This window comes from Phyllostomus hastatus, unplaced genomic scaffold (assembly GCF_019186645.2).
Source record: "Phyllostomus hastatus isolate PE091 unplaced genomic scaffold, TTU_PhHast_1.1 phas_scaffold_78, whole genome shotgun sequence".
Lineage (NCBI taxonomy): Eukaryota > Metazoa > Chordata > Mammalia > Chiroptera > Phyllostomidae > Phyllostomus > Phyllostomus hastatus.
Window position 1 is genome coordinate 11,752,049 of NW_025334041.1, and position 16,984 is coordinate 11,769,032.

The window sequence follows — 16,984 nt, forward strand, 5'->3', positions numbered from 1 at the left end:
GCTGACTTCTCTTGCTTTTAATAATTAGTTAAAAATAGCATGACCTGTAAAATGGAAAGGCTACTTGATTTGGCAATTGCAAAATATTCACAATTTGAATGAAATAGGGCTCTCCTCACTTGAGCTTTTTACACATAAAAACTGTGTATTTCATTGAATAAATTAAATTCAAAAGTAGGCCATTACTTGCAGCTGTCCGTTCTAATGGCCAGATTTGATTCATAGCGCGGACAATTAGGGTTTCTTTATTCCTGACTGTCCTGTAAAATAAGTTCTACAGGCAGAAATTGTCCTAGTATAGCTCTTCTGAATACTTTCCTGGTTTTGAACAAGAAAACCTAACTTGACAATGATGAGTTAAGATTTCTGTAATACTAAAAATAGTAGTAATAGTCCTGGTTTTATTTTACAGTTAATAAAATGTAGATGAAGGAAGCCCTACACGCCCCTTCCAGGATGAGTCTAGGCCGTGTTGTCTGTGCTAAAGTAGATGCCGTTTTTCTCCAATAGTTTCAATTAACGAACACGCGTCAGACCCCTGTGAAACTATGCTAAGGAACGGCCAAGCCAGTGTAAAAGTTTATTTCTTCTTCCTGTTCACATCACTAGGAGGGAGTTGCTCAAAAGGTGGATAGCAGGAGGGAAAAGAAAAATCGGATAATATTGGAAAGTGCACATCAGAGTAATCAGCTTAAATAAGCAACCGTTTTCTTACTGAAGTGCCTACTTGTTTTGGGAGAAAGGTCTCTTCTGTAGCTCGTGTGTGGGGAGCCAGGGAGTGAGCCAGAGACCCCAAATTCACACTTGGGCAGTAAGCACCTCCAGCTGCCCTCATGCTGATCAGGACACAGGTGACCTTTTTCAGATACTTTCTGTTACTGATTACATTTCTTAGGGGAACAAGAGATGCATGGGAATGACAAAATCCACATTTCAAATTCTCATTCCTGTTGTTCCATGATTGTGCCAAACTATTTAAGAGAAGTTGAGAGTTTGAGTAAGTCTGTAAGTCCCTTTGGTTTATGATGAACCTACGTAATGTTGTCCTTGATTATTAAAATATTCCAGGAGGAGTTTAGAGTATCCTGCACATGCCTGACAAATACAATTTGGAAGCAAGATGTTTTCATTCGGTTTGGGGATTGCGTCTAATTTAATCTTACTCTCCCTTTCCCCCAAACCATTCAGGTGTGGGAGCTGCTCGGTCTGGGAACCTCACGTTCATGGTGGGAGGAGTCGAAGAGGAATTCGCGGCGGCCCAGGAGCTGCTGGGCTGCATGGGCGCCAACGTGGTGTACTGCGGCGCTGTGGGGACCGGGCAGGTACCGCTTCCCTGTTGGTAGGCCTGCCCTGCGGTGTGAAATCGCCGGTGCTCACGTCTCACCCCTGACCGTGTTCTCACTCCTCCTTCCCCTGTTTAATCTGTGCATCCTTTGTTTGCTCAAATTTTCTTCAGCTAATTTGGATTCAATTAATTTGCCTTCATTCCTGTTGGAATTAAGCAGACTTCCATCAGTTAACTTATTAAGAAAGATACCAAGTTCCATCGTTCAGATTTTGACTTTTACCAGCCCAGTGACCACTGAGATCATCCTTAAAACTGCTTCTGTTTGTACTGCTCGTAGGGTCTGAGTTGCTATTATCTTCCTTCTGATTTTCTAATTACTCCCGATAGCTTTATTTGCAGTACGGTCAGGTAGATATAACCTCTGCGCTTTAATCTTTTTCTTGAAAACCAAAAAGCTTTCACTTAGGAATGTGTTACATCAACTTTCTGGTCCGATAGAGGCGAATGAAAGTTCGGAACTCTGAAATCCAGCTGGTTGTCCCTCTGTCACCCAGGAGACACACACACTCCTTCCTCTTAATGCTTTGTCCTGGCCGCGGGCACCCACTTGATCCTGACTCAAGACCGTGGTGTGGTCTTTGATGTGTCTGTTGTTTCCGTTCCTGTGTCCAGTCAGGCTTTCAGTTCCATGGGTTCTTGCTTCAGCAGCTCTCATTGTGAACTGCCTCGTCCATTCCAGATAGACGTTATACCTGATCCAGTCTTCTCCCACTGCCTCCCACCTCGCGTGCTGCGCAGAGGCCTGATGGGTCTCCGATCCCAGGCCACCACTCTGCCCAGCTCCGTCGAAACCAACTCCATCAGGATGCTTGTATCGCCATAGTGCGTCCCCACTCGGAGACTCGGAACAGATCCCTATTTCCCGTCACGTCAGATTTTAACTGTCCGCCTTCCCTAGCTTGCACAGCTCTTGCCCCAGTCCTCACTGTCAAACTTCTTGCCATTCCTTAAAACATGTGCGCATGAGTCCTTTTTCTTCTTGTGCTCAGGAACATCCCATGCTCTTACCCCCCACTTTCTCCTCCTTTCTCTCTCTTGCCCAGTTAAATCCTGCCTGCTCTTGAGAAAGGGTTTCAGGTTGCCCTTCCTCCCTGCTCCTTCCCTCAGGGACCTTGTTTCTTTGAACTGCTACTGTTTCTGTCCCGTAGCCTCTACCATTACAAGTGCACACTTAAATGTTTTTGTTTGTTCATGGCCTTCTCCTTCAGTGTGTTATTCCTGTTTCACCAATTAGAATATAAGCCCCACCCCTTAAAGAGAGGTCACCCCGCGTAGACCAGCATTCCCCGTCAGGCTGAGCCCACAGGAAGAGCTCTGTGGGCTCTCACCCAGTGGAGGAGATACCCCAGCCCCCGCCTTGGGACGGCGTGTAAGGCTCCAAGGGAAGCATACGGTGCACTGTTCCCTTCCCCATTGCAGAGAATCAGCTGCTGAATGCACTTACTTTGAGAAAAAAGCACGTGGAACTGGGTGAAGAAAAACTTCCTGTGAGTTATAACTCAAAAATAAAAATATTTAATATGCACTCAATTTATTTTCAGGCTGCAAAGATCTGCAACAACATGCTGTTAGCTATCACTATGATTGGAACTGCCGAAGCCATGAATCTTGGAATCAGGTTAGTTGAACAGCACGTTTTCCCGTACTCGCAATTTTTTTTCTCTTTTTCTTTCTCCCGTGCTCATCAAATGAACTTTTCCATTTGATGTTTTCGGTGTTGGAAAAAATGTTTATGAGAGATAAATGAGTGGGTCCAGGAACATTTGAAAGCACTTCATTATTGAACTTTAATAGACGTCGCTTATTGGATGACCCACGGGACCCTGGAGAGCGAGAATACCCTTTGCCATGGCCACCACATGTATTGCACTGTACATTCGAAGTTTCATTATCCTTTTTATGTGGAAGCTCCATTCCTTCTATGATGCTGAGATGCAAGAAACACTTTGACTATACAATTTAAACATGCTTTGACAGTGTAGGACAGATTTGTATAAAACGTGGCTTTAACGTACAGTGAATTCAAGTGTTACATTACCACATTACTTGTTTTATGTGTCTATTTTAAATACAGTCCCCAAACCTACACTAAAAGGGCTCTTGGCTGCTTATTGCTTAAACTGGATGGCGCAACTCCTGTGCGTACCTGTGGCTTTGTCACTTGACATTGAAGCTGTATCTTTCCACGAAAATAAAGGGGCGTTCACACTTTGCCTAAAGCGATTCAGGAGCCCTGTTTGCCCCACGACGATGTTCATCCCTTGGCATGCGGAAGGTTAATGTCTGAATTTTACTCTGTAATCTGGGGGGTCAGGAATGCTACATATGATTAATTACCTAATTAATTTTGTAATGTTTGGATTTCATGAATATAATATATACATATTTCTTACTTTAAAAAATGCTTACAGAGCAAGATGTTTTATTCACATGTTTGTTTCACACTGTAAACTACGCACCAAATAGATCACAGATCACACTGGTGTTTCATATCACAGCTTTTGATAGAAGCCATAAAAAGAACCAAGGTACTCGAGATATTTTTAAAACACAGTAATGGATTCACATTTCCTCTTAATTACCATATCAAGATACTATTGTTTTATTGAATTGGCCTAGTCTCAGATGTTAAACTATCTTGACCTATTAAGTTGTCATGTTGTAATTGAGATAAAAGAGGAATTTGCTTTGCATCAGCGCTAATTGGTTTATCAATATCCTGTACCATTTACATTTTAAAATTAAGTGTCTCTAAGATGGTAGGCTTAGCATATCTGTACAAAGCTTTAATAAAACTGGTAGTGTATATAGGAAGCTATTCATTGTTCTCTGTTGTAGCCAATTTTAGGCTATGGGTCACTTATTATAATTGAAAAACTGGTTACTAATGACTTGTTTACATGTCCATCCTGTAGACTAATTTCATGGAGGAAGAAAATGTAAATTTCTGAAACCAGAATTGCATACAAAATTAATTGGTGTTGACAGTAGGATTAGAGCATTAATATACTTGTGCATCTTTAGAATTTTATCTTTATTATTCTGGAGATAAATGAAAACATCGCGGAAGCATAAAAGCCTGGACAGACCCAGGTGGTGTCGCACTGCAGCTTCCCTCTTCGTCTGTGGCTGAGTGTTCACATCCTGCCGCTTCCCCGGGGCGTCCCCGCATCGGGGTGCGGGGTCGGGATTGGGGACACCGTGAGGTGTCCTCGGGCGTTCCGCAGAGAATTTCCCAGCAGAACCCTTAGGAGGTGATCGTTTGCCCTTTGAAAATGAAGTTTCTGTATGGTAAATGCTTGTGGAAGTCTAACTCCAGATACCGGCTAATAAAGAACAGGAGGAAATCGGTTGAATCAAGTGAATTGGATGAAATGTGTACATTAGGTACTTGAGTGGTTTATCAAAGAAAACAGGAAAAGTGATAAAATTCCAGATAGAAAGGTTAAAAGCAGAAGCAATAAATAGGTTTTATCTTGTCATTGGCCTTGATCCACTGTGCTAAAAACAATATTTAGAAATATGAAACTTCCAAATGCTCGATTTTTCTCAAAACTCTATCTGCATTACTGCTCCTGATGCATTTTTGTTTGAACACAAAGCAGGATCTCACTAGTTTTACTTAATTGTTACAACGACCTCTGTGTTTCTGGTGCTTCAGACTGTATTAATTATTTTCATAACACTAGGACTTTATCAGTGAATCTTACAAAGATTCTCAGTGGCTGGAAAGTTCTAAAGACGATTGCTTCTGCCGTTGTCCTTGATCCATGGTTTGCAGACACGGCTGAAAACGACAGGATTGCTCTCTGACAGAGTAGGGAGAGCAGCCACGACTGACTGGCAGAGCTCTGCAAGGTGGAAGAGAAAATGGGCGTCAGCAAACGTGAATTCCCAAGTAGTGAATTCCCACAAAGTGGGGCAGCATCAAAGTGCTCCAGCCGCATTTATATTCTGTCCACTCCGAAGTGAGAATTTTTTTGGAGCGTTAATGTCAGCATTCACATGTTGAGTCACCTGTTCCTATGGAGTGATCATTTCTGATTAGTTTCATTCTCCTAAGTCTGTTTTTCCAGAACACTGATGTTTCCCTTTTCTTTTTTTAAATAGAAGAATAAACTCTTACAGTGTAAAACTCTTACTGACTCTATGATGTTTTACAGTGAGTCTTTATGGATGTTAGGGAAAGTTTAAAATGCCATAAAAAAGCAAACCATAAAAAATATTGGTATACAACATATTTCAGGATTCTTTTTTACGAGACCTTTCTGCCTTCTAATTGGGCTCTCGCGGGGACTCAGCACGCAGCTCCACGGCGCTCACAGTGCCCTGCTTGTGCTGGGGAGTTTTCGTTCCTGTGCATCACGGAGGAGCGGCGTCGGTAATGTGCGTTGTGTTATTTTGTTTTTAGTTTCGCTCCACTGGGGATTGTTTCTGTTTTATTGTTTTCCATAGTGGTAGTAGAAGAAGTTATTTGCGTCACCAGCCAGGCCCCAGGCCCCTGCGGCAACAGCCCATCTTACCTTTTTCCACCAGAAGCTCAGTGAACAGTTGAACTTCTGGAAGGCCGTGCAGGGCGAACGCTTTCCCACAAGCATAACCGTAGTGTCGTGGCTGCTGCCCGTAGAAGACGCTGTCATTTTCTTTTCCAGGTGACGACTGGAGCCCTTCAGTATATGCCCTAGTAGATTTAACACATGGCAAAAGGTTGGTAATAAAAGTTTGACCCAATGTCTTGATAAGCTGATAAAATGCCCTCAGGTGGGCTAATTGGCTATCAAATTCACTCCCCACGCGACCCAGTGAGACTCAGGACGGTGTGAGTTTGGGTGTCAATTCGTGTCCGCGTCCCTGCTCTGCCGTAGACCTAAACTTTTCTCATCTATAACATGACAGAAATAATAGCATCTATCCATAGGGTTGTTGTTAAGGTTATATGAGTTGCCCCATGTAAGTCCTTTGAAACAGACCCTGGCACGTAGCAGGTGCTCAGTACGTGGTAGTGATGGACGTGATGGTGGTGGTGGTTAGCATTCGAACTGAATCGTACTCGGATGCTTTTCCTTCGTATCACTGCTCACTAGCTGGCGTTGCGTTTTTATTTGTTCATTGCATCTTCCTAGCTGGAATGCAAGCCCCACGAGGGGGGATGGCTTTGTCTGCTCATTGCCATGTCTTAAGAACAGATTTGGCATATAGTTGGCACTCAGTGAAGATTTGTCAAGTGGATGAGGTGGGGAGGGAGGGAAGGAGGCCGGCACTGCTCCTGCCTCAGGTGAAAAGTATCTGGGTGCGTGCCTTCACTGGCCCACTCGTGGAGGCAGGCACAGCTCCTTAGCTTCTCCTCCCACCTCCCCACCTCCACCCGCACTGTTGGAACTTAAAACAATATTTTTTTAAAGCTTTGGTGAGGGAATCGAGAGATTCCATTCTTTTTTTTTAAGATTTTATTTATTTATTTTTAGAGAGGGAAGGGAGGGAGAAAGAGAGAGAAACATCAATGTGCAGTTGCTGGGAGCCGTGGCCTGCAACCCAGGCATGTGCCCTGACTGGGAATTGAACCTGAGATGCTTTATTTCGCAGCCCAAGCTCAATCCACTGAGCTATGCCAGCCAGGGCAAAAAAAATTTTTTTAATTGTATTTTTTTTTTTTTTTGCATTACCATTTAGTCTTAGCGTCTTTACTGTGGTCTCCTTGGCAGGTCTGCGTGAGCATTCGGTGAATAACTGGATGGTTGACTAAGATTGACATGGTCTTAGATGTGTGGTGTCCAGAGCTGTTCCCGTGCGTGAGCCCCTCGGTGTAGTGACGTTATCTGCATTGTTCTGACGTAAAACCAGACAGTATAGGTGGATACCTGCAGAGAATGTAAAGTGAACAAACTTCTTTGGCCCTTACAAGCCTTGGCTGCAGCGAAAGTAAACGTTTGGATGGTCTTTAAATTTTTTACAGTTTCTGCATTTTTACTTCTCCCAATAGTTCATTTAAAATTCTTGTGTTTTAAAGGTGAGTAGATTTGACACAGTGACGTTTATTTGAGTTGCATTATATATGCGGTCAGAGCAATGAATTCGTTCTGTTTATATCAGAGAACATTCCAGCAGTCGTAAAGCCACATGTGTGCGCGAGTGCACTCTCGAACCACATCCAGTGGCAAGTTATTATGGGGACTGACAGACTGTCATCCTTTTGATGGCTTGAGCCGTATATCTCCGGAGCAGCAATGGGGCTCTTATGCAGAAAGTATCATATGTTCCCAGCCAATTTACAGGGAAACAGCAATAACATTTTATCATGGTTGAGAGCCCAGTAGCTGCTTCCTATTAAACTTGCCCTTTCGGATACCTGTCTTGGATTAATTTGTTGATTTCAGATGGAAACTCAGTCTTCTCCAGTGAAGCATGACGTTCTAGGATAGACTCTCTGAATGACAATTACTGTGTATTCTAGCTGCTTTCAGACCATTACAAGCCTCGGGCAGAGTGGAAGACAGAGGACTTCAGTAACTGATTTTAATACCATGTCTAATTTTAACTGTCAGTTATGTACGTGCCAGTGAAAGAATCCTCAGAAAGATGAAATGCAAAACACTTCTAACTTGCTCCTTTTAATGATCCACTTTGCTGCAGCGTGGAGAGCGGAGGCAGAGCAGAGAAGGAGGAGCCTTCTTGTAAAGGGAATGGGCTTGGTGGGAGGCATCAGACTGAAAAGTGAGCACATAGCAACTGCCACCTCATTTTTTTCCTGTGCCCCTCAGGAAGCTTCTGAATAGTCATGTGTTTACCAAAAAGGATTCCAGAAGTTAGTGCCGGTATTTTTCCTTGAACATTGGAGAAAAATGGAGTTTAGGGGTTTACAAAGGATAATAAGCTTTGCTCACCATTTTGGCATTACAGACAGGGTGTGAATGTCTTTAGTGATAAAGGCGGTTGTGAGGTGCTGTTAAGTATAACCTGGTGGGTTATAAAGAGGAGAATAACTCAGCGGCTTGAAATATGATAAACCATTTTAAAAGAAACTAAATTAGGAAGCCCCTAAATTGTATTTCAAATGAAAGGAAAGGCATCATTTTCAGATCTTTAAAAATATTCCCTGCTCATGGAACACATTAGACATACAGATTCTTCAACATTTGTGCTTAGAGGACATATTTGCAACTATAGCAAATTATCTAAGTGTTAATTTGTGATTTTACTTCTCTGAGTTCTTCCCTAAACACATTGGCTTTTTCTTTTCCTAAGTCATCTGCTACAACAGCATATGGATTGCCTGATTGTATTTAACAGGGGAAAGAAAGTATCAGTAGCAACTATACAAGTAACAAATTTGGATCTTTATGAAAGAATGAGTGAAACTGCTGGGATTTTCCCCAGCAGTCTACGGTTGAACAGGTTGAACAGAGCGTGTGCTAGCCAGTCTAGAGTGGGACTTTTATGTCTCTTATGCTCCTTAGGAAAAAGCCTCACCGTAACATGATCCACCATGTGAACTCATGTACACGGCATGCCAAATGGTATTACAGAACAGTTACGTTACACAGTAAGTCCACACATTCCCTGGCTGTCAGCCCGAGGCCCCTGTCCTAACATTGGAAAAGTGTTCACTGGTCTTGATACTCAGATTTGAAGTCAGCATGCATAGATTTGGAACAAATAAACAAGAACTTAAACATGCCAAAAGGTACAGTTGGTGTAACATCCATACGTATCTCTTTTCAAGCTTTTTTTTTTCTTTAAATTCTGGAAGAGATTGGTTTTAAGAAAAAGCAGATTTTATTTGAATCTTGATTTAGTGACACTTAGCAAAACTGTGCTTCCCCAACTGCATTAAGAGACCGAGAATCAAAGTCATACAGCATTTTGATTCTTTTTTTTTTCTCCCTGGGTCCACATCGAACAGCCACTTACGCCATCAGCTCAGTGATAGAACAAATGATGTTTCCGCTTGGGCAAGCTTTGTTTTATCAGGATCAGTAACCTTAGCAGCAGCTGACCCAGAACTGTGGGGCACGTCTTGGAGCAGGTAGCGTGTGTCACCACTTGGTGCAGACTCGCTTCATAAGCAGGATTCTCTGGTGAAGCTCTAATGAACAAGGAAAAGTTTTCCGCAAGAAATGTCTTCTCCTATGATGAGAACTTCTCCTGAGCTCGTTGCCCTGCTTGCGTGTGGCTCCTCCCTTGCACTGATTCTCAGAAAAGCTGGAAGAATAAACAGAAAGGAATGCGTGTCCACACAGACTCGCACGGGGCGTAGTTTATCTGCCAGTCTTCCTTTCTGAGATACATCATCTGTGAAAAAAGAAGGTAGAATTTAGGTTTGGAAAAAGAATGAGTTTAAGGTTCTGTGTGACCCGTAAATGCATAGTGTTCAACAGAGGACGTTTGTTTTTCCGCAGAAAACCCACATGTGATTCACCAACAACACGTTTGGGTGATTGTGTGTTATTTCTTCAAAGTAGGACAGTGCAGAAGGTTTTCTTTCATTGCACACTGTCAGAACGGTTTAATCACTAGCTTTTAATACCTTATAATTTAAGATTGGATTTTTCACTGTCATCAATCTGCTTTGATTTTCGAAGACATGTAATAAATGGAGAGAGAAGACAGAGCGTCGCACTCATAGATAAGTCACGCATGACTCGCACATTTTGACATTTAACACTTCTTTTCTTTGACCTTTGACAGGCTAGGGCTTGACCCAAAACTGCTGGCTAAAATCCTAAATATGAGCTCAGGACGGTGTTGGTCAAGTGACACTTACAATCCTGTCCCCGGGGTGATGGATGGCGTCCCCTCGGCTAACAACTATCAGGGCGGCTTCGGAACAACACTCATGGCCAAGGTACGGCAAATGCGGAGGCTGCCGGCGGCTGGGGTGTTTCATGGTCTGATTCTCCTTCCTTCCCCCTCCCCTCCCCTCCCCCCCCCCCGCCTTTAACAAAGCGTATAGACATGGAAGGCAAAATCCTAGGAGGCACAGTACTGAAATAATGAATCACTTACTCGCTGGAAATGAGTTAAAACCTAGATAAAAATCCTACTTGTATTCATTTTTGTTCCTGACTTTTCAAATGAGAAGAATGGGCTGGGATTTTTCTTTTGTGTTTGCGTTTGTTTATACTCTGAGCCAGTAAAATTTCGTTCTCCATCATGAGTTGACGTTACTTTACCAGGCCCTTTGAAGGGAAGCGGCAGGAATTTTCCGACGGTTGGTAATACCTTGGCGTGGGGTACGGACACCACAGAGGGAGAGGGGCCCTTACTCACGATGCTGGGTTTCTAGGGTCATCGTTCTGGTCATTTGAAAAGCAAGCTTGGCCTCTTCTCACTTGTGATCGCAGCTTCAGGAGACACCGTATGGGTGCACGACCTTCGGGTTTCTGCATAGAGCTTCTACCCACCTCCCCCGCTGACATTTTTCCCGGATTACGAGTAACAGTGCCCCCCACCCCACTGGATCTATACTTGCTCCTTTATGTCCCGCTGCTCCTCACGACCCCTTGAGTCCTCCATTCCCTCCTCTGCCACGACCGGTACCTCGGCCGAGCCTCCCCCTGTCTGCAGCACATCCGCTCCTGCCTGGCCCCCTGCCTTTCATCCTCGTCTTCTCTTGTTCATTTTCTGTCTCAGGGAAACGTGAGCTTCCTGACACGTAAAAACCTGATGATGCTGTTCTTTCCTATTTTGTTGCTTTGATGGTTTCCAGCTACTTATGGACGACAGCCCCGCTCTGCAGGCGGTCTTCCTGGGCCCTCCGTGATGTGGTCTCTGCTGGTCTCACCGGCTTTGCTTCGACCCCCTCTCTGCTTCTCTGCTCCCTCCTCGGGCCCTCCCTCACTGCGCCTCTGACCGCCCAGCCTTCCTCGCCCTCCGCCCCACTCCCGGCACTGCACCCGGCACGGTAGATGCCTAGTGGGTGAAGCAGTGTGTGCTGCCTCTCACTTCGTTTCTGTGTCTCTTGTTTTACAGTGTCATTTCTTCTCATGGTTCATCACAGAAAGTATTTGTAGGTCAGTCTGGCCCTTGTGCTTAGGTTTGCGTGTCCTTCTTTAATAATTGTGCTGCGTGGCTGTGGCTGGAAACAGAAAGTGGCTTCTCGGGCACCTCAGTCTCATCAGCACTGCAGGACAATTCGTTAGGCCCAGGGGCGAATGAAGGAGGTGTGTTTATGCCCACCTTCCTTTCTGTGTCTGTATGAAGTGGGTGGTGACCTGTTAGCCTATTTGTTTCCTAACATACTGCTCAGGGCTCCAGCGGAGGAGACAGCTAACAAGTGAAGTGAATTGAGGGGTAGGAGGCCTCTAACCAAAGGGCGTGGATTTGTGCGGCCTCCCATCCTTCCCCAGTGCTGGCTTTGTGTGGGCCCTATTCTCCCGGGCTGCCTTCTGCCCCGCTGCCTTAGCTGCATTTCTCCAGGGCCCCCGCCCAGGAGGAATCTGCTGTGATCTTCAGGATAATAAAAGGTAGCTTTCTGCCCTGGCTGGTGTGGCTCAGTGGATTGAGCGCCGGACTTCAAAGCAGAGGGTTGCTGGTTCAATTCCCAGTCAGGGCACATGCCCGGGTTGTGGGCCGGGTTCCCAGTGTGGGGAGTGCAAGAGGCAACCATCTCTCCCTCTCTTTCTCCCTCCCTTCCCCTCTGTCTAAAAAGAAATAAAAAAAACCTTTAAAAAAAGATAGCTTTTTCTACTAGTATCATAGACAGTACCATAGTAAAACACATGGATACTACTTTCTGTTTTACTCTTATTTCCTCTGTGAAATGCAATTGTCATGTAACTTACAAAGAGGAACCCTTCTTAATGTTGCTTAGGATGAGAGGACTTAGAAAGAAACTTAAAAAAAAACCCTTCACCACCTCAGAGAGCTGTCAGCAAGGACTCAGCCTAGCCAGTCAGAGCTGCATAGACAAATCGATGGAGATGAAAGAAACCCCTATCAGTGCCGCAGTGATGAAAGCAGTTACACCTTCCTGTGCAGATCCCGGCTTTACTTTACGGAGATGTCGTGCTTATCTACCATTCAGTGTCCTTGTGCCGGGGGGGTGATGCTAGCGGGCCATAGAAGTAGGGGCTTGGACATTTATTTCTAGGTCTTAACATCATAAAATTCTAATGCGTTGTATGTACGTAGTTGGAACATAGTCAGTACAGAAACTAGATCATTCTCCCGGGCTCCCCAGCCTAGAGGTCTGTTTCTCATGGGCACTCAGAGACAACTTTTGGGAAACCATGACGACCCCTGGTACCTCCCCCAACACACCCGTTTCCCTGATGGGCAGGATTGAGAGGCCACCTTTCCACCCTCAGAATGTTTGTCCTTTCAGGTAGCAGCTGCCAAAGCATTTCCGTTTCCCTTTTTTGATTTTATGAACTCTTATTCAGGGGAATAACTTAACTTGCGTCTTTGAAAAACCCTTACCAGGTTTTTTCCCCCCAATGGGGTTGTCTTCTCGATGTGTTGTTTTTCTGAGTTCTTATATTCTAGTTGTGTTACTGGGTTGAAAATTAAGGGCTATCTTTCCATGTCTGTTTGTCTCAGTCCTTTAAAAGCATCTCAGCACTGAAGAATCTCGATAGGAGAGGCTTGTCTGCTCATCGGGGCGTGAGCCACCACAGAGCCATGCACACCTGTTCGGTGTGTGGGTGATCATTAAACTCGTTTTTTAGTCGAAGCTATAGAGGACTTTAAGGTTAAGTAGATTTTCCAAATTTATGTGTTTACATGTGAAAATTATGCAAATAAACACAAAATAATATTTGTGCCTATGGCATCATACATATTTACGAAGCTAGAGATTTAATTCATTCTTTAACCTTTGCTTGTTTTTATTTTGAATCATTTTCTCTCTTGAGTAGATGGTATCAATAATTGCCCCATTATCAAGGATGTTTTTCAAAGAGTAGAAATAGTTCTCATCTTGCTGCTTGTCTCCCCCTTTCTTTGCCTGTTGACTTTGCCCTGAGTGAGGGAAGTGAGTGTGGCAATGATAAGGAGAAAAATCCAGTTGGTTTTGCTACTTGTTTGCAGCTCTTATCATCACAAATGAATGAAATAAGGGGAATCTTGTTTCAATTACCTGTACCTCCGTTGTCTTCATGTACCCCAGATAATTCAAGTGTTGGACAAGATTTCATTTTTATGGTCATAGGTATCCACTAGCTACAGTTTAACAATGAAAGATTTACAATGTTAACTTTGTCTGTTTTCTTTTTTTTTTTTTTTTAGAGAGGGAAGGGAGGGAGATAGAGAGAGGGAAACATCAATGTGCGGTTGCTGGAGGTCATGGCCTGCAACCCAGGCATGTACCCTGACTGGGAATCAAACCTGCGACACTTTGGTTCACAGCCTGAGCTCAATCCACTGAGCTACGCCAGCCAGGGCACCTTTGTCTATTTTCGAATAGCCGTAAGTTTTCTGAAACCTTCAGACTGAAGCATTAGGTCTATGAGATACAACAGGGTCATTGTGAAGACAATCATTTCACTGCACCTAAAACCCAGACAGGAACGCTTCCGTGTTCCTCCTCTGCCCGTCCCGGCTCACGCACTCCCCCCCGCCCCCGGCCCCCTTTGCTCGCTCTAACTCAGCCTCGTTGGCCTTCACGTTACTTGTTTGACTGTCCACGCCGTGTCCCGCTGCAGGGCCCTTACCCTGCCGTCCTGTCTGCCTGAAACGCTTTTTCCCCAGTTCTCCAGAGAGCTCTGCCTCCCTAGCATTCGGGCCTGAGGTCCAGGGTCTTCGGCTCTGGAGGTCTTCCCCACATTCCATGCATCAGAACTCTCTCTTTTCCACCCCACCACCCCCTTACCGTCCACCACATTCTGACCCCTCGCTCCGCTTTATTTTTCTTCCCAGCACGTGTCATTGGGCGGAATTTTAGTATCTGTCTTGTTCTCCATCCCGCTGGGCAGTCAGATCCATGAGCAGAGTGACCTGGTATCACCAGCACTCAGCACTGTGCCCCACACATAGGAGTTCCTGAATGTTTGTTGAATAAGAGATCGAATGGGTAGCTAATGATTCCAAAATGGGGTTTGGTTTGGGCTTGCAGGCTTCCGCAGCGTTGGAAAGGCATTCGCCTGTGTGATCTCACCTTCAGGGTAACCCTCGTGCGAAGTTTGGTGGAGGGGGGAGGAGTGGGGAGGACACTCGGAAATCAAAGTTTCGGTCTGGAGCAGTAACCATATGAAAGCACGTATAAAATGTATAATTGCCACAGAGCTTGTAAGTATCTTCTCCTTTCCAGACTTCATTTCTCCTCCTCTGACACCAAAGCGTTAGGAGCCACAGTTCCACGGGGAGCCCTGCCTGCCAGTCTCACTGTGTTCTCCCGCCCTTGTCTGACTTAGGATCTGGGGTTGGCCCAAGACTCGGCCACCAGCACGAAGAGCCCGATCCTGCTGGGCAGCCAAGCCCACCAGATCTACAGGATGATGTGCGCAAAGGGCTACTCGAAGAAGGACTTCTCGTCCGTGTTCCAGTATCTGCGAGAGGAGGAGACCTTCTGAGCCGGCCCCGGGGCCGCCGACACCGCGGAAAGGAGACCCGGCTCTGCCCCGGACCTTCCCGGCAGCTCGCCGCACACACAGGGCGATGAGTTGAATCGAAGGTCACCTGCCTGCGTTTGGGTCACAGTGAAATGGGTTTTCCACCCGTTTTCTACTGCTTAGTCTTTTTATCTATGTAGCAAACATGCGGTATCTGATTTTTTTCCTTCTGTTAGCCCCCAAGGGTCTCTGTTAAATGGCTGATTGACCTTTTTCAAAAGTTTGATCCTTGCGCGTCTTCACCTCGATCGTTGACTACTTCAATCAGGATGGTGTTCACTCCAGTTTACACATAAAACCAAAAGTTTTTCGACAGCACGCAACCGATCTTAAAGGGGGAAAAAAAAAAGAAATTGGTGTGAGGAAAGGAGTCAGAGAATGGGGACATATGGTGAATAGCTACCGGGGTCAGGACGTGCGCCCTGTTGTGACCGAGTGGCGGTGTCCTCGCGCCGCTGAGGCCGCTGAGCTGGTTCCCGGGGGAGCGCTAGAGCCGGAGAACTCCTTGCCGTGTGCTTTGTAATTCGGACTCCACTGCAGTATCTTAGTCTGTCCCGCTTGTAACAATTCCCGGTACTCAGCAAAACTTGTTTTTTATATTTTTCCTCCCTTGTACATTCTTCTTACCTATTTTTGACTTCAAGAGAAGGACATCTTTAGACCTGTTTCAGAGCCACTATAAATGATAATTGCTTTAGATAATTATTATAGGATTCTAAATAGAACTATATTATTTTGAATTCAAATAAATTTCTATGCTGCTAACAACCTTTCTGGAGTGTGTGTGTCTTCCCAGCCAGTCAGCAAACAGTCGAACGCTGTGAAAAATGGGCGTTACTGACGAATCCAGTTAAACAAGGGCGGCGGCTTGACGGAGGAGGCAAGGAGTGGCCGGACTCCGGACGTCAGAGGGCCGCTAGCTGAGGAGGGGATGGCAGGGGTCAAGGATGGCTCCAAGGCTGGTGGGCAAAGTGGAAGAAAGGAATTGCCACTTACTCCCTGGGCGAGGTCGTGAGACATTTGGGGAGGGGAACGAACCAGGAGTTTATTTGAGATGCCTAGTGGCCATCTGCATCGGGGAAAGGGGGCCCAATTCCAAGCCGTGTGTTACTGTGACTTCTAGTGGTTGAGAGGACAGGCAGAACCAGCAAAGGGTGCTGAGGAGGAGGGACCAGTAAGGGGGGTGGGAAATGGGAGTGGTGTCTTGGAAGCCATAGGAAGACAGCGTTTTAAGGAGAGAATGAGCATTGATTGGTATCAGAGCCACGGATAAAGTGAGTAATAGAAGGGCTGAAAATGAATCGTTTGGGGATTTGGCCACATAAATCATCGGCGACCCTGACCAGGATAGGGAGTGCTGGAAGTGAGACTGAGAATGAGAGCAGGGGAGGAGAGGAACTGGAAGTGATGCGTAGGAACACGTCTCCAGGAGTTTTGCTGTAAAAGGAAACAGATAAATGGAATACACACCGGCAGGGAACATGGGGTCCAGGGAGGTTTCGTTTATGTTTTTTTTAAAGATTTTATTTATTTATTTTTAGAGAGGGAAGGGAGGGAGAAAGAGAGAGAGAAACATCAATGTGTGGTTGCTGGGGGCCATGGCCTGCAACCCAGGCATGTGCCCTGACTGGGAATCGAACCTGCGATGCCTGGTTCGCAGCCCAAGCTCAATCCACTGAGCTACACCAGCCAGGGCCATTTATGTTCTTAAGATGAGAGATACGATGGGGTTATGTTGATGGAAGTGGAACGATCAAATACAGAGGGAAAAAATAAATATGCGGGAATGAGGTAGGACGCCTGCTAAGTGATTGATTTCTCTGAGTAGCTGAGCGAGGAAGAGTGTAGATGTGGATGAGCCTCTGAAAAGTAACCATCAGCACAAACAGATCATGTGCCAAACTGCCAGTAGCAGCGGTGAAGTTAATTATGCAGTTTTCAACATAGGATAATAAATATTAATGCCGGAAAGGACTTTACTGACCTCTAAGCATGGCCCGTTTAAGTCACCCTCTGACCTTTAGTTTTCTCATCTGCAGAGTTGTCAGGAACGATGTAGCCTAATGTTAAGTGCTTGCTTGGAAACTCG

General features: G+C 45.3%; 1 protein-coding gene across 1 annotated transcript in view; it reads left to right on the top strand.

Moving 5' to 3' along the window:
- The window catches only part of HIBADH (3-hydroxyisobutyrate dehydrogenase), a 98,944-nt gene extending 83,281 nt beyond the window's left edge, over window positions 1-15,663 (top strand). The window contains exons 5-8 of the mRNA XM_045827722.1: window positions 1,189-1,322; window positions 2,890-2,966; window positions 10,034-10,190; window positions 14,698-15,663. Of these exons, the coding sequence (XP_045683678.1) occupies window positions 1,189-1,322; window positions 2,890-2,966; window positions 10,034-10,190; window positions 14,698-14,856 (527 nt within the window). The 3' untranslated portion in view covers window positions 14,857-15,663. The remainder of the gene's footprint in view (window positions 1-1,188; window positions 1,323-2,889; window positions 2,967-10,033; window positions 10,191-14,697) is intronic.
- Window positions 15,664-16,984: the final 1,321 nt, after the last annotated feature.